The 20,756-nt window shown below is 41.9% G+C and overlaps 1 protein-coding gene across 1 annotated transcript in view; it reads left to right on the top strand.

The window, feature by feature from the left end:
- The window catches only part of NUP35 (nucleoporin 35), a 32,585-nt gene extending 13,852 nt beyond the window's left edge, over positions 1 to 18,733 (top strand). Inside the window, exons 3-9 of the mRNA XM_075000993.1 lie at positions 8,409 to 8,536; positions 10,723 to 10,783; positions 11,771 to 11,912; positions 12,458 to 12,527; positions 12,617 to 12,745; positions 17,592 to 17,756; positions 18,038 to 18,733. Coding sequence (XP_074857094.1) covers positions 8,409 to 8,536; positions 10,723 to 10,783; positions 11,771 to 11,912; positions 12,458 to 12,527; positions 12,617 to 12,745; positions 17,592 to 17,756; positions 18,038 to 18,115 — 773 coding nt within the window. The 3' untranslated portion in view covers positions 18,116 to 18,733. The remainder of the gene's footprint in view (positions 1 to 8,408; positions 8,537 to 10,722; positions 10,784 to 11,770; positions 11,913 to 12,457; positions 12,528 to 12,616; positions 12,746 to 17,591; positions 17,757 to 18,037) is intronic.
- Positions 18,734 to 20,756: the final 2,023 nt, after the last annotated feature.

Genomic DNA, 20,756 nt, shown 5'->3' with positions numbered 1-20,756 from the left:
TTCACACAGCCATTGCATTGCAAAAGGAGCCTTCACATGAACAGATAATAGCTGAGCTTTGTTCACACTCTTCTCTTTTCTACTTTGGAGCATGGGGAAGGGACAAAAGTTCTTTGCAGAGCTGGAGTAACTATTTTGATGAAAAAGCCCTATTATCTTAAATTATCCTGCTTAGCTCTTTGAACACTTTGCGGTGCTTTTTCCTGGAAAAAAGGGTCCACCGCTCCCCCCTGCCGCCCCCAAAGAAAGAGTGGACAAACCCAGAGATCTCAATTATTTTATGCATTACAAGGGTAATATTCTCATCTTTGTTGTTCACAGGAATGGCGCACATCCTACTTTAGCTTCATCTATGGGTCCTGCTAGTGACAGGTATCCTCTTTTTTTCCTTCCTTCCTTTCCTCTCGCCCATTCTTCCTGCTATATAAACCATGGAGTCATGAGTTGTCTTCTCCAATAATCTGAAGAAGTAGGTCTTACCCATGAGAAGAACATTTGTTAGTGCTTAAGGTGCTACAGGACTGCTTGTTTGCTCTAGGACTGTGTTTGTGGCTGACTTTGTTGCTATTTTGGGAACATCTATTTTAAGGCACTAGTAGAGCTATCAAATTTATACTCATCAAACCTATGAACTGCTATGTACAAACTCCTCTGCTTTTTTTCACCTGAGGAGTAATTAATTGGAGTCTTAAAGTCCAGAACTGAGAGCTGAGAAATATATTTGAATTGGATAGCAATAGAAGCTTACTCTCTTGAGCATGCCTATGTATCAGTGTTCTTTATATCAGTTTAATTTCTTTGGCTCCTGTTAATAAATATCCTTGTATTATGGTAGCACTTAGAGGCTCCATTCAGATTTGTGGCCTTTTTTTTATTGTTTGCTGCTGTGTAAAGTCACAGACAGTTAGTCTTTGTTCTGAAGCACTTACATTTAATTTATAGCATGGCACAAATATTACAAATGGGAAGGAAGAGGTAATTTGAGCAATCATATAGTGTAACCACATTCTGTATTTTGATAAGATATCTGAGTAATCTTCAGGGGCCCTCCATTGTTAAGCGCTCAGAAGTCTTTTGCTTCATACTTCATGAAATTTGGTATCCGTAACAGTGTAGTATTCTTTGTGCCATAAAACAGCAAGACGTAACTGGAAAAAAAGTTGTTAAACAAATTACTAGGTCTGTCAAGTAATTTTAAAAATGATTATTCATATGATTAAACAATAATAGAATACAATTTAAATGTTTGGTTTTTTTTTTTTTTTTTTTTACATATTCAAATGTAGTGATTTGAGTTCCAGCACAAAATGCAAAGTGTAGAGTGTTCGCTTTATATTTGACCAAAATATTTGCACTGTAAGAGACATGAGGCTTTTTTTTTTCCAGTTCATCCTGTAGTGCAGACATGTCAAACTCATAGCCTGCTGAGGGCTGCGCAAATGAAAACTGATAGCTTTCAGGGTCACCAAAGAAAATGTACTTCTACTCAAAAGTTGTATTTATTATAGATTGTTTTAGATATAATTTGTCAAGTTTTGTTTGAATACAATAAATTGAGAACATTATAAATACAAATTTTATTTTATTTTTTTTTATTAATAGTGCATAAAATTCTCCTGTCCTGGCTGGGTCCCCTGCTGCTCCACGCCCCTGTTGACTCCCAGCTCCAAGACTGCCAAGGTGCTCCAGCCAAATCCCCAGGGCTGGAGCTGTAGACAACCAAAAAATTCAGTCAGGCTGCATGCTTGCTGTAGTCAATTCTCTTCATGAAAGAGAATTATATTTTAAAATGAAGCTTCACTCAAACAAAATATTGTGAAACTTTATAGCCTAAAGTCCAGTCAGTCCTACCTCTTGTTCAGCAAATGGCTAAGACGAATAAGTTTTGTTATATTTGTGGGAGAAAATGCCGCCAGCTTCTTGTTGATAATGTCACCTGAAAGAGAGAACAGGCCTTCCCATGGCACTTGATAGCTGGCATTGAAAGATATTTATGTGCCAGATGTGCTAAAGTTTCATGTGTACTTTCATGTTTCAGCCACCATTCCAGAGGATGTCCATGCTCATAACTTGGCTCAGTAGCAATTCAAAATAGTGTATGTTCAGTATATGTTCACTTACATCATTTGAGTTGGACGCTGCCAGCAGCAAGTTGATTTTTTTTCTTTCTTGATGGTTTGGGATATGTAGTTTCAGCACAGGATTGTTGCTCTTTTTTTTTTTTTTTAAGGGTATGTCTACATTATGAAGTTAGGTTGAACTTGTTAAGTTGAAGTTCAGTCTTGTAGCACCTGATTTTGTAAAGTCAAAGATGCACGTCCACACAGGTGTGTAAGGTTGCTGGATTGTATCCCTATTAGCGTTGCCAGGTTCAACTTTGTCACTAATGCCTGGTGCTGCTGCTGCCCTCTTGCACTGTGGGTTTCTGTCACTGTCGGATGGTACGAAAACATGTAGTAGGTGGTTGTGGTTGTGACATTAGCATCCCATAGTGCACTTCTCCTCCTCCTCCCCCATTTGGAAAGTTAACAGCAAAAAGTGTTTTTGTGTCCTTTTTACATAACCATTTCAAGGCTAAGATGGAAATCCTACAGCTTAAAACTGTTGTGGCGAGAATTATGAGCGCTTCATGCATTGTGCTGCTGTATGTGCAGAGCCTAAGCAGCCATGAGAGTGATGGAGACTCTGAGGAGGACACGGACATATGTGAATGTGAAAGAGACACTGGAGAAGAGAAATGGGGAGATACTTTCTGGATGCTTTGTACATAATGGAGTGCCGGTTATGGTGGTACAACAAGCGCAGACTGGTGGGGCCACATTGTTCTGCAGATATGGGATGGTCAGCAGTGGCTACAAAATTTCTGCATGTGTAAGACCACTTTCATGGAGCTTTGTGAATTTACTTCTCCCTCCACCCCTGCCCCCAACCCACTAGCGCTGTGATACCAAAATGAGAGCTGGTCTGACAGTTCAGAGTCATGTGACAATGGCTCTGTCAGATGCCAGACAACCACTGGGCAGCAGGCAATCAATTTGGAGCGGGCAAATCTGTAGCGGGGGCTCTTGTGATCCAGGTAGCCAAGCCAATGTATAGCCTTCAGTTATGAAAAACCGTGACTCTGGAAAATACGCAGGACATAGGGAATCCATTGTGTCTCCCTAGCTGCAGCAGGCAGACAGGTGGAATGCACATCCCTATATACCATCAACTTGGCAATCCCAGATGCCTCATCATCTCGGGGATTGGCATCCTCACTACAGGATTGTCTGGATATGTGGACTCTACTTAGACCCTATGCTACTAGTACTCCCAGCTTTCTTCAAGATACTTCCTCAGGGAACTACAATCCATTGGTGACCTTCCTGAAGACACCTTCCTGACCACCATGGATTTAGAGGCCCTTTACACCAATATCCCACATGAAGATGGACTCCAAGATGTTAGGAACATTATCCCTGGTGAGACTGAGGCACAAGTGGTGGTGGAGCTTTGTGACTTTGTCCCACAGCTATTTTGGATTTGAGGACAAATTATACCTTCAAATCAGTGGCACTGCTAAGGGCACCTGCATGGCCCCACAGTATGCCAATATTTTTTGGCTGACCTGGAAAAACACTTTCTCAGTTCTCGTCCCCTAGCGCCCCTCCTGTAGCTGTGCTACATTGATGACATCATCATCATCATCTGGACCCATGGGAAGGAGGCTCTTGAAGAGTTCCACTGTGATTTCAACAGTTTCCACCCCACCATAAACATCAGTCTGGACCAGTCCATGCAAGAGATCCACTTCCTGGATGCTACTGTGCAGATAAGTGATGGTCACATAAATACCACCCTGTACCGAAAAACCACAGACCACTATGCTTATCTACACGTCTCCAGCTTCCATCCAGGGCATCTATTGTATACAGACAGGCACTAAGTTACAGCCGTATTTGCTCTGATCCATCAGACAGAGACAGACAAACATCTACAAGACCTTTACCAAGCTTTCCTCAAACTACAATACCCAGCTAAGAAAGTGAGGAAACAAATTGACAGAGTCAGACGGGTTCCCAGAAGCCACCTGCTACAAGACAGGCCTCGCAAGGAAAACAATAGAACACCACTGGCCATCACATACAGCCCCTACCTAAGGCCTCTCCCATGATCATCAGTGATCTGCAGCCCATCCTGGACAATTATCCTTCAGTCTCACAGACTTTGGGAGGCAGGCCTGTCCTTACCTACAGACAGCCTGCCAACCTTAAGCAAATTCTCAGCAGCAACTATATATCACAACACAGTAACTCTAAACCTGGAACCAATCCCTGCAACAAAACTCACTTTCAACTCTGCTCACATATCTACACCAGTGATATCACAGGACCTAACATCACCCATACCATCAGGGGTTCCTTCACCTGAACATCTACTAATATAATATATGCCCGTAATGCCCCACTACAATTTACATTGGCCAGACTGGACAGTCTCTATGTAAAAGAATAAATGGACGTAAGTCAGACATCAGGAAGAGCAATGTACCGAAACCTATGAGAGAGCACATCAATCTCCCTGGACACTCAGTAACAGATTTAAAAGTACCAGTCCTAAAACAAAGAAATTTCAAATAAAATGGAGAGGGAAATCTCTGATCTGCAATTTATTTGCAAATTTGACTCCATCAACCAGGGATTAAACAGACTGGGGGTGGCTCACACCTTACAAAAGCAGCTTCTCAGCCCTGGGTGTTAATATCTCCCCATTAGACTCTGACAATGGGCCTGTCTGATCTGACTTGTTTTTTCCTCTTTTGATTCATACTACTGATAATGGGCCAATTCCATTTTCCTGAATAGTCCTTGTCAGAGCTGGCCTTCCATTTACTGGGACCCCACTCTTTAAATACCCCTCTGGAACTCCTCCCCTGCCACTCATGCATCTGATGAAGCGGGTCTTTTCCCACGAAAGCTTATGCTCCCAATATGTTAGTCTATAAGGTGCCACAGGACTTCTTGTTGTTCATCTCTATATTGGCACTGGACCACTTTGCCACAGAGTATATAAACCGCAAGGGGTACTTCTCTGTGGTGCTGGAGGCATTGCTGGATCACAAGAGTCATTTCACTGACATCAGTATGGAATGGTTGGGAAAGGTGCACAACATTCACGTCTTTAGGATCTCTGGTTTGTTCCAAAAAACTGCGGAATGGGGCACGTCACCATTGGAGATGTCAGTAGTGATTCTGAATGACCCAGTTTGCCTTTTGTTCCCTTGGCTTCTGCGAGCTGCCTGGACCATGGTAAAGAGCAGTTCAACTACAGGCTGAGCAAGTGCACAATGGTGGTAGAATGTGCATTTGGCCATTTAAAAGCCAGGTTCAGGAGCCTCCTAACGTGGTGAGACATCAGTGAAGGCAGCGTTCCTTTTGTGGTGGCACCCTGCTGTGCGCTATCTTATAATAGCGTAATGCTCCTACCCCAGCTTCCTGTGGTTTGCAAAAAGAGACATTAGTCTCTTAAACTAACAAACACTGATAAGTAATGGATGTTGACTGAATGTGGGCATGAGGCTGGTCATTATGATGCACTGATCTATGGGTTCATGATGACAGATTACTTACTGGTGGCTTGGTGTGGAAAGGTGTAGTATCGAGTAGATTGAAATGAAGCAGACCTCCCCAGAGACCTCATGAGGAGAATTGGAGTATCTGTCTGAGCACTTCATGGTAATTTGCAAGGAAGTTCGGTGCTCTATCCCCAGACACATTAACAAGTTGTTAAACGGGCTCCAGGCTGTGTAGATACAGCGGCCACCACAAATCACACCCAATTATCTTAACCCACTTGCATCACGATTAAAAAGGAGAACTCACCAGAGGTACACTCCTCACCATCATAATTTGGCTGTGAAACATCTTGGGAGGAGGAGATGAGATCCAATATTACAAAAAGTTCCTGGCTGTAGGTGAGATCAGCTGCTCCATTCTCCTGATGGCCTTTGTCGTCATTGTCATTCTCATTGACCTTCTTGTTGCCTAAGGATTCCTAAGGAATATCTTCCGAAGTATCCACATACTGTTTAGGGAAAGTGTTTGGGTCACAGAAGTGGCATGTTTGCGCGATGACCGAGAACATCTGTTTTGTTTCCTTTGTTTTGTGGTACACCTGCCTGAGCTTTATTTTCATGCAGCGCTGCTGGGCATCCCTGGTGTATCTTTTTTCCTCCATGCCTTGTGAGCTCTTGGCACGTATGTCTGCATTTTGTTTCCTGCTTTGTAGTTTTCCTAGCGCAGATTCACCCACCTAGCAATGAGGTCCTGAATCTCCTACACGCTGCATGCTGGAGCTCATCTGTGACCTTGGGAATTCATGGCCGGATGCGCACCCAAGCTGAGCTGCTGAGGTGCGCTGCCTGCTCCACTCACCACAGTGGCCATACAGGAAATAAAATTCACATTTTCCCGGGTTGTTTCCTGCACAGCTGGAGAGCAGCGTAGTTGAAAGTGGTGGCCAGAGTGTTCACATTGGGGCACTCTGGGACACAGCCAGGAGGCCAGTATTGTTGAATTTCACAATGCTTCATCTGTACCACTCTAAAGTCAAACATGCAAGGTTGAATTTGGCATTACTCCTTGTGAAAAGTGGAAATATAAAAGTTGACCCTAGGAGCTCTTAAAGTTGACAGAATGGCCCCTGTATTGTGGATTGATTCTTTAGGTTGGATGTAGGTTACTTAGAAATTTGGTCTAATCCTCCTGGTGTAGACCAAGCCTCAGACTTCTGAAAACGTGCTTCACACATTGTTCCACTCAGATTTTAGACAGCACTTCAGCTTCTTCAACCTTTCATTGAGTACTGTATCCGTTTTTAGAACTTTCACATTGCATTTTCTCAAATCTGCAGTGAAGGTGTTCTTAAAACAAATGTGCTGGGTCATCATCCAAGATTGCTTTAACATGAAACATATAGCAGTATGTGGGTACACACAGCTTCAGACTTACACTTTCAAGTTCAATCAAAATTATCACTTTTTTTTTTTTTTTTTTTTGTTTTAAACTAGCCTCATCATCATAGAAGCATGTCCTCAGAACGGTGGCAGAAACATGACAGGACGTATGAATGGTTAGCATATCTGGCATGATACCTTGCAGTGTTGGCTGTAAAAGTGCTGTGTGAATACCATTTAGGTGGTGTCAACAAAGAGTGGGCAGGGTTATTTCCTGCAAATTGTAACTAAACTGGTTTCTGTTCGGGTATGTCTACAGTTGCATTCCTCTTTTGAAAGAGGTATGCAAATGAGGTATAATTTTACATGTTTAACATCTAATTTGCATATCTAATTTCAAACGAGCTGCTTTCGAAAGAAGGCCAGTGTAGATGCTGCTCTCTTGAAAGTAAACCCATCTTCAAAACAATCCTTATTCCCTTTATTTAAATCCTTCTTCCCATCAAATAAAGGGAATATGGATTCTTTCGAAGATGGGCTTACTTTCGAAAAAGCAGCGCCTACACTGGCTTTCTTCTTTTGAAATTAGAATATGCAAATGAGGTGTTAAATATGCAAATTTACACCTTATTTGCATTTTGATTTACCTCCTTTGCATACCTCTCTCGAAAGAGGAATGCAAGTGTAGACGCACCCATGCTGTTTGAAAAAGTAGGGCTGTGTGGACTTCATTTTGTTTTTGAGTGCCCTTTTATAACAAAAGAAAATCTACATTTGACAGTTATGCTTTCACAATAGAGACTGCACTATTGGACTTGCATGAGGTGGATTAAAAATATTAATTTACAAATATTTGCATGGTGGTAATATAAAGTGAACAATATACACTTTTTGATGTCAATAACACAATACATATATTTGAAAATGTAGAAAAACATCCAAAATATTTATTTCAATTGGTGTTCAACAGTACAATAAGTTGGAATTAGTTTTTTAACTATGATTCATTTTTTGTTAGTGCTGTGGGTTAACTGTGGTTAATTTACATCGCTGTAAGTGACATTGGAAATCAGAAGAAATGAAAAGGAACATTTCAGTGGACTTACGTTAGATGAGTTTAGACTTTCCTGATGCTACAGAAATCAATACAATTGTTCTAAACATATGCTACAGACTTCAGGCAGTGTAAAATGTTGCACTGGGCTCAATTGGACAATGAGGAAGTTAAAGTTCTACTCAGAGTTAGTGATGGTATCAAAATCTGGCCCTTCAGTATAGCTGATTGAAACAAATGTACTCAATATTATTCAACAAAGCTGAACCTTATTTTATAGAAAGTAAGTATTCGGGGTGGTGGGGGAAAGCAGAGGAAGATCCAGTGATTGCTGGCTGACTGTCAAAAAGCTAGAGTTTCAATATTTAATCTAGTGGAGTAAACGGAAATAAGTTTTCTACTTGCTCCTTTCCATTGCAGGTGGATCTCCTCCACAGCCAGTAGTTCCTACACATAAGGATAAAAGTGGTACACCACCTGTTAGAAGTATATATGATGAATTGTCTAGTCCAGGACTTGGATCTACACCTCTAACCTCAAGAAGACCAGTAAGTGGTAGCCTTAAAGGTTAGTTGCAAAGCTAAATTGAAACTTGAGATAATCTTGGTAGTGAATGCCTTTACTTCTCAGTTTTTGATGCAGGCACTTGGTGCATGCAACTTTTTATTTTAGTATGTAATACGTCTCGTGGTCTGGCTAGTAAAGGCTTCAACTCCAGAATTTTAACTCAGTTTTCACTTTAGTTTGTTACTAGTGATCTAGCCTGACACACAAACCCTGCAATATTAGCTTGTGAATCTTTTGGTTTTCTTTCTCTTCCTCCATGTGACTTTGGAGGGTGACATGAAAACAAGGACTTCCTCTTGAAACAAAGCGGTCAAGTCTCCTACATCAGACTAGAAATTACATATTTTTGTGTTTTGTTATAGCTTAATATTTCATATGTTCATGTCTTAATATCTTTGTGTATTTTGAAGACTTTGGGAATTAATGCAACAAAAAGCATAAATGATAGTGTTCTATCAAAGCAATGGGGCATTGCCAGCAATAGCAATCCGTCTTCATGGTTTTCAATTCAATTCAGTTGAGTGAAATGCTTGGTGAAATTTTTTAATTTCTGCGATAACAGTTCAGAAGTAAGATTTCTGGTCGGTCATTTTAGTAATCTCTATCATCGTCGTCATCATGGATCGAGGCAAATGTTGCTCATTGGAACAGAGAACTGACTTACTTAGTTGTTCGTATAGTTGGTACCGAAGGGGAGCACAGGCATGTTTCTTGGCATAAGAATCATATAAATTGAAAATTGCTCACTTTATTAAGAGGAGAAACCACTAATGTGAAATGAATGGCTGGAAACTTCACAGAATGCATACCAGTTTTATCACTATAGTTATTAGCTGCTTTTTAATTTAAAATTATCTTTCCTATTTAATTTAAAAGAATCTAATCCGGAACTCTCTTGTCCAGCAACATCCATAAACCAACATGATTTTAGTTAACTGGATGACCACTTCTCATGGGTATGTCTAAGTTTCCCATGGTCCCATAAAGTTTTATAGCCACCAGTCCTGGTGCTGTGTTCTGTGCTGCTGTTTAGGTGCAGTTTATCCCTAAATGTCTTCTAAGAGCCCAGTAAGCAGTGGAAGTGTTGGTAATGCTGCTAGACAATATTCACTTCCCATAATCTGGCAAATTTTTTCTTCTGGTACCAGGCAGGTCTCAAGGGTGACAGATTAGAGAGGTTCAACCTGTACTACTTTTTTCTTAATGTTACGTATTTAAGAAAAATATGCTTCTTTTAATGGTGAAAGCTATGTCCTCATTTAAAACATTGACGTTTCCTTTTGAGTGACCCAAACTTCTGAATACTCTTTCAATTTAGAGGGGAGAAAGAAGAGACTAGATAGGATAGTGTTATGTTTAAGGGTAGGTAATCTGACTCGGTGTTCTTGCCATATGTCAGATACTGCCTAAGCTGAAAATGGAGTGGAGGGAAGGGGATGTAATTTTCTTTTATAAAGTACTGATAGACAAAGTGAGGCCTCTCGTTTGAGACATTTGTGAATGTTTATTAAGTTGTAAAGAGTTGCTTACTTAATTCTGCAAAATAATATAAGGTCTTTGGGCATGGTTGCAAAATACTCATTCTTGTCAAAGTATTGTAATTTTATAGGAAAGCAAACTTTTACTTCAGCAGTTCAGAGGCTCCTACATCTCTGGTGAGGATAAGTGTCCCTAGTCTATGACAGTCATGAGTGTCTATATAGCGACGGCTCTATTACCAGATTTTTAAGCATTGTGTTCTTTGCAGTCTTTCCATGATGTAAAAAGGCTACTAGAGGAGTTTTTTTATTTTTGGGGGGAAAAAAGTGCCTTTCACTCAGAAAAATGCATAGTCAAATGCACTGCATTCCACAAGAACTAACAGTAAATTAAGCTCCTTACTATCTCTAACAATTGATAGTTATTTCCGTGCACAAGGAATTTACCAGGTAATATGAATTTAAATTCAAAGCAAAATGTTCAATAACTTTGCGTGTTAAGCTCTATTTAATGGGTTTGCACAGTAGCTAACTGCAAACAGAGGAATGTTTTGTTTAAATTTTTGTCCCAATATCTGTTTAATCTTTTCTCCCACTTCTTAATAAGCATACTAAAAACTGTTCTTTTCTGCCTATACAGAGAATGTACCTGCAACCATGCTTTGTTATTTTTCTGTATTTGAATGCAGGCCAGTTTTTCTGTAACTCAGAGTCCATTGGTTGGAGCTATGCCAGCAACTCCTGGAACAGGTAGACATCCTGTTAAACTGCTTGCTATACTGTTGTTTGTGTGGTAAAGGAGCAAATCTGTTTGAACTCCTTCTTTTGTAAATTGCCTTGCAAATAAGTAGCATTTCCACTTGTAGGTGACAAGTGTGAGCAGGAAAGTAGCGCTTTCTTTATTATTAGAGTACTGCAGCCAGAACAAGAACACGAGACTGCAGGTATTTATCTGCTACTTGTCGCAGAACTCCTCCATGCCATGTTAAACACTGTGTGGCAGAAGTAGCTGCTTTTAAGGAACAGTATGAAGGAAGAGAGATGGTGCCACCTTTCTACAACCTCCTCATTTCATTATATGAACCCAGTGGCTTCTTGTAAAACTTTTTGTTGGGTTCTTTGTTCCCATAATGACCTCTGCCCAATAGATGTAGAATAGTAATGTGGCCCTATTTCTAGCAGCAGCTGATGAAGGTGTAATCTCTAGCTCAATCACAGAGCTTAACAACATGCTTGCAAATTTCACTAGTCCTAAAGTAGAGGTAGTAAGGTTCTACTGTGTTTATGAAAATAAGCTAATTTTTCCTATTAAAATAGTCTTTATCAAATTTATACTCTGTAGTTTTCTACAATAGGAATGCTCAGCTTTTTTTCTTTGTCTCCTACAAACAACCCCCCCCCCCCATGCTGTAAATACTCTAGTCGTGACAAAGTTGGGCTGTGTTTTTCTTCCTATAAAACCCTGGGTTGGTGTTAGCAAGTAGTAGGAAGGGCAGTTGCTTGGGCTCCATGCCACAGTGATCCCTGCAAACCTAAGTTGCTCAGATTTTGACTTTCACTGTAGGTGTCATGGCCCAGGGCCTCAGCAAGACTAGCACTAGCCCTATTTGGTGGTCCCCTGAAACCTCCTCTCAGCACCTCAGTGGGCCTGCATTGGGAAGAACACTGGTCTTAACTACTTTGATTAGCTTAGTTATAGTAATGATTCCTTGAAACCATCCTATTACAATTTAATAGCCACAGGTGTATTTAGTCCTGCAAGTATTGGACAGCCCAGGAAGACTACGCTGTCTCCTGCTCAATTGGATCCTTTTTACACTCAAGGGGATTCCTTAACCTCAGAAGATCATCTTGATGACACCTGGGTCACTGTATTTGGGTGAGTAATCTGACGCATTTGTCTAAGAAATCTAATGGCAAAGCCCTTAGACTTGGCTGTTCTGTTTGATGCATTTGTAGATTGACAAAGGTATGGGTTTTAATTGCTTTAATTTTCCAGACTACATTACACTGAAATTTAAATTGTTGCTTAGGAAGTGGTTGAGTGGGAGTTCAAGGCCGGAAAAAAAAAAAAGCAGCAACAGGCTATTGTGCTGGGATGTGAGCAATCAAAGTGCTCTAGTCTCAAAGCCAGGAGACAGGAAGTGAGTACATCTGCTAATTAGTAATGTGGCTTCCTTAGGGAATCTGCACCTCTTTCCCTTCAGGAGTTTAGAGGGGGGAATGGAGGGGCAGTAAGATGTAGAACATTGTAATCTGAAATTCTGTTTCAGAAACAGTGCTTAATGAACAGTTCAGCTGATCTTTATACTTCTGGGAATTCTGCCAAGGAGCTACATTTCAGCAAAAATACTGCATAGTTAGTGTGTTCTGTAATAGTCTGTCAGTGAACAGGATTCTGAGTGTTTTGTCTATTGCCTTTAGGTTTCCTCAAGCATCTGCTTCATATATTCTACTGCAGTTTGCACAGTATGGAAACATATTGAAGCATGTGGTAAGTCTGATACTGGCTGTCTCTTAAAACTCTCGCTAATTTGTTCATTCTTCAGATACTAAATTTCACTACTTCCAAACCCTGTACAGATGTCCAATACAGGAAACTGGATGCATATTAGATACCAGTCCAAACTGCAAGCCCGGAAAGCCTTAAGCAAAGATGGAAGGATTTTTGGTGAATCTATCATGATTGGAGTTAAGCCTTGTATAGATAAAGTAAGTTTAACCAGCCATACTCTATGGAATAGCAAACGAAATTATAGAGCATCTTTGTTTTTGGTTTCTTCTTTGCTTTACCTCTTCTAGAAGCACATAGATGGAGGGGAAATGGTTCCTATGTTAAATGAGATGGCATACATTACTGCAAACTATAAGTAGTCCTTTGTTATTTGAGGACTTTACAAAAACGCCCAAGGCTACGTCTACACTCTAGCTGTAATTTGAAATAACTTTCACAGTTTATTTTGATTTAACTTATTTCATACTTGGTGCTGTCCACATGACACTGAAGTTCAAAATAAATGTTTCTTCCGAAGTTTGTGCTCCCCTCATTCTCTGAGGGGTTCCAGAACCAGAATACCATGCTTGAAATACTGCTGCCATTGTGGGTTTAGTGTTTAGCCGAGGAGTTGGTATTTGGAGATACATTTGTATCCCAAAATAACTATAGTGTAGCCATAGCTTAATGCCCCTTGAGACGATATAACAGCAGCCACAATATTATATGAATGAAGTGAAAAATGGAAATTATAATGGTGCAGCAGCACATTTAAGAGCATATTAATCGTAAACCAGTGGTTCCCAAACTTTTTAGCATCATGCCCCCCTTTTGATTTTTGAGAACCCTCACCACCACCCCCACCTCCTCTTTACCATCATCCAGCCCCCTTTTAACTAAAAATTCAAGCTGCCAGCCCACCTAAGACCTGCACTGATAGAGCCACCCGCCCAAGCTCCACACTACTGGGGCCAGTCACCCACTTGCCTGCCAACTGCCAGGGTCAGCTGTCCACCTGCCCCCTGGCTGCCTGAGCCTGCTCTGCTGGGACCAGCCTGCCGCCCACCCAAGCCCCATGCTGCCAGGGCTAGCCGCCACCCAACATCCCAAGCCCACCTATACCCTGCACTGCTGGGGCCAGCTACCTGCCCACCAGCCTGAGCCGCCTAAGCCTTGCTCTGAGCCACCTGAGACCCACAAGACCCATAAGCTGGCCGGCTGGCTAAGCCCTGTGAGCCACCCACCTGAGCCCCTCCCCTGCCCTTCCACAAAGCCAAGCACCCCCAGCCCCGTGTCTAACCTCATCCTCCCCAACCCATACTCACTGTCATTTGCAGAAGGCAGCCAGCTCCACGTGGGTCTTTGCCAGCTGCCCGCTTTCTATCGTGGTTGCACTGGGTCATCCATATAAAATGGCAGGGGCTGAGAGCCAGAAGCAAAGTCTGGATCTTTCTTCCAGTGTGGGGAATAATTGGGGGGGGCGGGGGGGTGGAGGGGAACGGGGCTGGGTCACCTCGCACCCTCCAGTTTGGGAAACCATAATCTTAAACTGTGGGGGAACTATAGCTGAGTAGAACTTGATTCACTGGGGTTAACCCTTTGCTGGTTTTATACAGAAATACTTTGAAATCTAACAGACCATTTAGTTATTCCAGAAATCACAAGTATAGAGATCTTCATTCAAATCAGTGCACAAACAGTACTTGGTAATCATCTCCTCTACATTAAAGCTATGTTTACACTAGAGCAATCTGTCCATAGAAGTTTCTGTCAGAAGATACCTTTGGACAAAACTTCTGCCAACAGATCACGGTCAGACTGCCAAGCAGATTGAAAGAGCAATCCGCTCTGGACAGACTGCCCAGCTATTCTTTTGACAAAACAGCTAACTAGAAGCACAGCAGACAAGGCTTTTAAGGCAATTGCTTTGCAGGATAAGCTCATAATTCAGAATGATCTGGACAAACTGGAGAAATGGTCTGAGGTAAACAGGATGAAGCTTAATAAGGACACATGCAAAGTGCTCCACTTAGGAAGCAACAGTCAGGTTCATACATATAGAATGGGAAGCGACTCTCTAGGAGGAAGTATTCCGGAAAGGGATTTAGGGGTCATAGTAAACAGCAAGCTAAATATGAGTCAACAGTGTGATGCTGTTACCAAAAAAACAAACATGATTCTGGGATGTGCTGACGAGTGTTGTGAGCAAGACACGAGAAGGCATTCTTCCACTCTAGTCAGCGCTCATTGGCTTTCAGTTGGATTATTGTGTCCAGTTCTGGGCGCTGCATTTGAAGAAAGAGGTGGAGAAATTGGAAAAGATCCAGAGAAGAGCAACAAGAATGATTTAAAGGTCTAGAGAACACGAGCTCTGAGGGAAGACTGAAAGAACTGGGCTTCTTTAGTTTAGAGAAGAGAAGATTTAGAGGGGACATGATAGTGGTTTTCAAGTACCTCAAAGAGGGTTACAAGGAGGGGGGAGAACTATTGTTCTCCTTCGCCTGTGAGGATAGGACAAGGAGCAATGGGCTTAAACTCCAGCAAGGGAAATTTAGGTTGGACATTAGGAAAAACTTTCTAACTGTCAGGGTGGTTAGACACTGGAATGAGTTACTTAGGGAGGTTGCGGAATCTCCATCGCTGGAGATATTTGAGAGTAGGTTAGACAAACACCTTTTGGGGATGTTTTAGATCATAGTTTCCCAAACTGCAGGGGACAGCATGAAGAAATTCTGGGGGGGGGGGGGGGGGGGGTGAGACAGAGACAGCTCACCCACCCCCCCATTCCCTCCACCCTTGCCTTCTGGCTGTCAGCTCCTGCCATTTTAAATGGGTGACCCAGTGCACCTGCTATAATAAGCAGGCAGCCAGCGAAGACCTATGTGCTAAGGTGGGGGTGAACATAAGAATGGCCATACTGGGTCAGACCAAAGCTCCATCCAGCCCAGCATCCCATCTGCCGACGGTGGCCAATGCCAGGTGCCCCAGAGAAGGAGAACAGAAGACAATGATCAAGTGATTTATCTCCTGCCATCCATCTCCTGCCCTTGTTCTGAAGGCTAGGGCACCATACTTTATCCCTGGCTAATAGCCCTGATACGGTACCATTTAAGATCAGGTAGTACATATAATATGCCTGTCTCAAATCTGTGGGGTTAGGAGAGAAGGAAAATGGTGTTAGATGCAGGGCTGGGGGTGCCTGGCTCAGGTAAGGGGGTTGGGGATGGAGTAAGAACAGGGTGGTGGTGCCTGGCTTTGTGGGAGGGGAGGGGCTTGGGTGGGCAGTTTGCAGGACTTGTGGTACTCGAGCAGCCGGCTTGCTTGTAGGACTCAAGGGGCTTGGGCAGCTGGCCCCAGCAATGTGGGGCTCGGGCGGGCAGGTGGGTGGCTGGTCCCAGCAACATGGGGCTTAGGCAGCTTGGGCGGGCAGGTGGGTGGCTGGTCCCAGCAACATGGGGCTTGGGCAGCTGGCCCAGCAGCTGGAGGGTGGGGGCGGGTGGCTGGCCCTGGTGGTGCAGTGCTCAGGCTGGCAGCGCTGGCAGTGCAGGTCTGAGGTGGGCAGCTCTGGCGTTGGCACAGGGCTCAGGCAGCTGGCCAACTGGGGCTGCACCAGGCACCCTCAAGTGGTTAAGAAAAACTATTTGTGCTTGTTGTTAGTTTTAAATTACACTTTTATATCAAGTTCTTGTGTTTTATTTTAAATTGTGAATTGAAATTTTTGTTAAAAGGGGCTTGGATGATGGTAAAGAAGAAGTGAGGGAAGTGTGGGAGTTTCTCAGATCAAAAGGGGGTGTGATGCTGAAAAGTTTGGGAACCACTGATCTAGATGGTATTTGGTCCTGCCAAGAGGGCAGGGAGCTGGACTCGATGACCTCTTCAGGTCCCTTCCGGTTCTAGTGTTCTGTGATTCTAAGGCTGCCCGGTATCCTGGAAGCCCTGTCTATCGACAGAGGGCCTCGTGGAACATCCCCACCAGCTTTCTGTCATCAGAGGTATTCTTCCTCATGGAGGAACAGGGTAAGGGTGTTGACAAAAGTGCTGTGTTCTGTTTGTTCTGTTGATTTACTGTTGACAGAATGCTCTGGGAATTGGGATACTCCCTGGGTTTTGTAGACATAACCTAAGAGGCATGCATACCTACCGCTTTGTTTAAAACTGATTCCTGCAGCACACTGATCACCATAGTAGTCTCATCTATTTACTTGCAAAAACTGACTATACTGTCAGATGTAATGGGATTCAAGTGTAGCTGTAAATTTTCTAAAGGGAGGAGGCTAAGCTGCATATCTGACTAAAGGATGTGAGAGGTGACCAGAAATGATGCAAGACTGGGAAAATACAACTGAATAGGATTAGGCAAATAAACCAATTCTGCTCAGAAAATCTAAACAGGACTGAAACCTACTCTTGCCTAGTTCTAATGGGGTGGCTATGTTGCAGAATCCAAAAATTAAAGGAGGAGGGAAAAGAAATATTTGGAAAGATGAAATATAAACCTCTGTTCTGGAAAAAGCAGGATCACTAACTCTGTACATAACACAGGATTATTTGGCAATAGATTCATGGAAGGGTAACAGGCTGAGTTGACACTACCTAGATTTGATTGAATCCATAACATTTAGTCTGTAAGGATGGACCACTGCAAGCCTGCTGAGACTTGATTTTAGTTAATTTATGAATCACTAAGATCACGTCATTAAGATTTTCAGATACGGTCTTGACGTATCTGAATAGTAAATTATCCGTTCACTTCTCGCCTGTACAGCTGTCATACAGTTCTTCAAAATAAGCATTTGTCTTACTGCTACTCTATGAATTAATGTTCATCTTACAAAATGTATTGGTAGTTCAGTGTCTGGTATCCTGTCTGTAACATATTCCATAAGGACAATTTTATCAGAGTCCTTGTCCAACTTGAGCTACTGGGATATTACTTTTTGTCCAATCAACTCCAGTTACTGTATTAACTGAAATTAAACTAATATGGACCTTATAATTGCTTCCAGTTTATTAAAATTTAAATACGATATTTCTCTCTTTTTTTTTTTTTTTTTTTTTTCCAAGAATGTGATGGAAAGTTTTGATAGAGGCTCTCCATCCTCCACCTCTTCAGTCTTCATGCCACCAATAAAAACCTTAGGCACACCTGTGCAGCCTGCAAGTACTCCAAGAATTTCTACAATGAGGCCTCTTGCAACAGCATATAAAGCTTCCACTAGTGACTATCAGGTATTTTGAGAGGGAAGAGAATGAGAGGTTACAAAATACTTAAATTTCGTTTATGGAAATCGGCTATTTCTCTTTGTTTTGACATTTACCTTGACAAAGCCAAACAAAAACTAATCAAAAAAAGATAAGCTAAATACATGTTTATACTTTCTGTTCTAAATAACGGGGGCATCAGATCACTTTTATTTATTTATATTTTATAGTCAGGGCAGTTCTAAAAACTTGAACAATATAAAGAATGTGTGCATACTTGCTGACCCAAATGCTTTTATCTCTTTTAGGTGATTTCTGACAGACAAACCCCAAGAAAAGATGAAAGCATTGTATCTAAAGCTATGGAATACATGTTTGGTTGGTAGTAAGCAATGGAGAATGTTAAACTAAAACACTGTTAGAGCAACAGATAAACTGCCAGCTTGCTGGGTTAGTTATATAACCATTCATGGCAGTATGTCAACTTCCCAGAATACTTACTATGCCTTCTGAGAGGAGAATGCAGCATACGTTATTTGCACTTTAAATTATGGCAGTGTACACAATGTTTTAAGATGTTAAACTTAATCAATGTAAATACAAGTGGTGTCTTGCTGTTTGTCTTCTAGTGATGGCATGACTTAAGCAAAAATGTCAGTACTTATTGGTATAAGTTATGGAACTGTATTAATTTTACTTTCCCATAAAGTGAGAATGTATGAATGATAACTTAGTTCATTGCTTCCTAATAATGTAACAATGTTTCTTAATCTTTTCTGGAAAGATGGTAAGATTTTTTTTTCTGCAGGATGAACACTATGAATTCCAGTAAAACAAAGGATATTTTTCCATGGGCTACCAATTTTAAAATGACCGTTACGTTTTTATTGTGATGTTTAATACTTCAGTTTTAAAGTTCATCTTGGAGTCCAATTCAAAATATTCATAACAGCCTTTTTAACTTTCATTTTCCAAATAAAATTTAAGAGTTTGTAAAGCTGAGTTCTTTTTAAGAGCTTGAGTGACCCATGTGTTCATGAATTTCCCACTTGTCTCACAGATTTGAGACAGGCATATTATATGTACTACCTGATCTTAAATGGTACCGTATCAGGGCTGAGGAAGCCAGTCAAGCCAAATGACTGAACTTTATGTGCATAAATTGGAATTGGTAACACTATGTTTTTTTCAAATTTGGAAGTACTAAGAAATGACTAGTAGTAGTACACTGTGTTGTAAGTATCTTATACTTTCTTTAGAAAAGGTCAAAAATACGCTACGCAAGCTTGTATATTTCATCAGGACTAAAATACATCCTCCACTTGAGTACACAGGATAAGCCCACTTCTGACAATGTTCAGCACAGTACAGTTTGAAAAAAGCAATTGAATATATACAACTGCAATTGCAAATGAAAAAATTCTTGAACTGTAACAGAGCCAAAGCCTCTTTCCTCATAACTTTCTAATGTAATGACTTTCTGTAACAACTTAGATGAGCAAATTTGTTAGGTCATGGGCTTTCGTAGGTAAAACCCACTTCCTCAGATGAATGGAACAGAAAAAATAGAATTCTTTTTACTTTATAGAACAAAGGGGGGACTCTCATTAACAGGTAAATGTTTTCACAATTTTATTTTTCTACTCCATGCATCTGAGGAAGTGGGTTTTACCTATGAAAGCTCATTAGAGACTAACAAATTAGATAACAAGCAGTTCTGTAGCACTTTATTTGTGAAACTGCAGACTAACACGGTGACCCCTCTGAGGCTAATGTAGAAATTATTACTGGTGTATTGGCAGAATAATGAATCAAAGGGTAGAGTGCTATTTTTTTTTTATTCAAATTATCAACTCAGGGCTTGGCTCCACTACAGGAGACCCACTCAATCCAGGGGTAGGAAACAATTTTTGTGGGGTGGGGGGCACTGATCCACAGAAAGATCAGTCAGGAGCTGTGCACAAGTGAGAAGCAGGAAAAAAGAATGCTCCCTGACTTGGCTCTCAAGTGAGGAGGTGGGGGAAGAAACCTTCTCTGACCTGCCACCAACTGAGAAGCAGAGGGAGGTAGATGGTGGGAGTAGGTGGGGGTGCAGGGTCTGATCAGAAGGTGTAGTGTGGAAATGAGGGCTGGAGGTTCAGGGTGTGGGAGGGGCCAGGGATTGCAGTGCTTACCTGGAGAAGCTGCCCAGAGCAGGGGTGAACAGGTGGTCCGGCATCCTGCGCTTGCAGGCACTGCCCCCGTCACTCCTATTGGTTGTGATACTTGGCCAATGGGAGTGGAAGGGGGAGGAAGCCTGCAGGTAAACTCTTCCCTGCATTGCAGTTCCCCCAGGGAAGGGGGAATAACATCACACAGAGCTACTCCTCCTCCCCACCCCCCAACCACAAAAGCCAGAGCCAGCCACATAGGTACTTTATATCAGCTCCCCACTAATTTTCCCCTGCTTCAGGGGCAGAGGAGGCTTGAGGGCTAGTTGCAGCCCACAGGACATAGGTCCTCCATCCTTGTACTAATGTAACCAGTGATCAGTCTCCTGCCAACTTATTTCACCAGATTGAGATGAATAATGGGAGTCAACGGGGGAGTTTCTCTCATTGACCCATTGCAGTGCATTCCACTGTGCAGTAGGTAGATCAAGTGTGAGTAGATCAAAACTATATTGATTTGAGTTCCTAATATAACTCATTGTATAGCTTAGATCCACTTCTCCCCATAATGTAGATGTGCCTATATTCTTCTTTGAGTATTTATTCATATCATAGAAGAGTAGGACTGGAAGGGACCTCGAGAGGCCATCGAGTCCAGTCCCCCGCCCTCGTGGCAGGACCAAGTACTGTCTAGACCATCCCTGAAAGCCACCTATCTAACCTCTTCTTAAATATCTCCAGTGATGGAGATTCTACTACCTCCCTTGGCAATTCATTCCAGTGTTTGATCACCCTGACAGTTGGGAACTTTTTCCTAATGTCCAACATGAACCTCCCCTGCTGCAATTTAAGTCCATTGCCTCTTGTTCTATCCTCA

The sequence above is a fragment of the Carettochelys insculpta genome, chromosome 8 (genome assembly GCF_033958435.1).
Source record: "Carettochelys insculpta isolate YL-2023 chromosome 8, ASM3395843v1, whole genome shotgun sequence".
Taxonomy (NCBI): domain Eukaryota; kingdom Metazoa; phylum Chordata; order Testudines; family Carettochelyidae; genus Carettochelys; species Carettochelys insculpta.
Note: the sequence above shows the minus strand (reverse complement) of the source record. Positions and strands in the feature narration are given on the sequence as shown.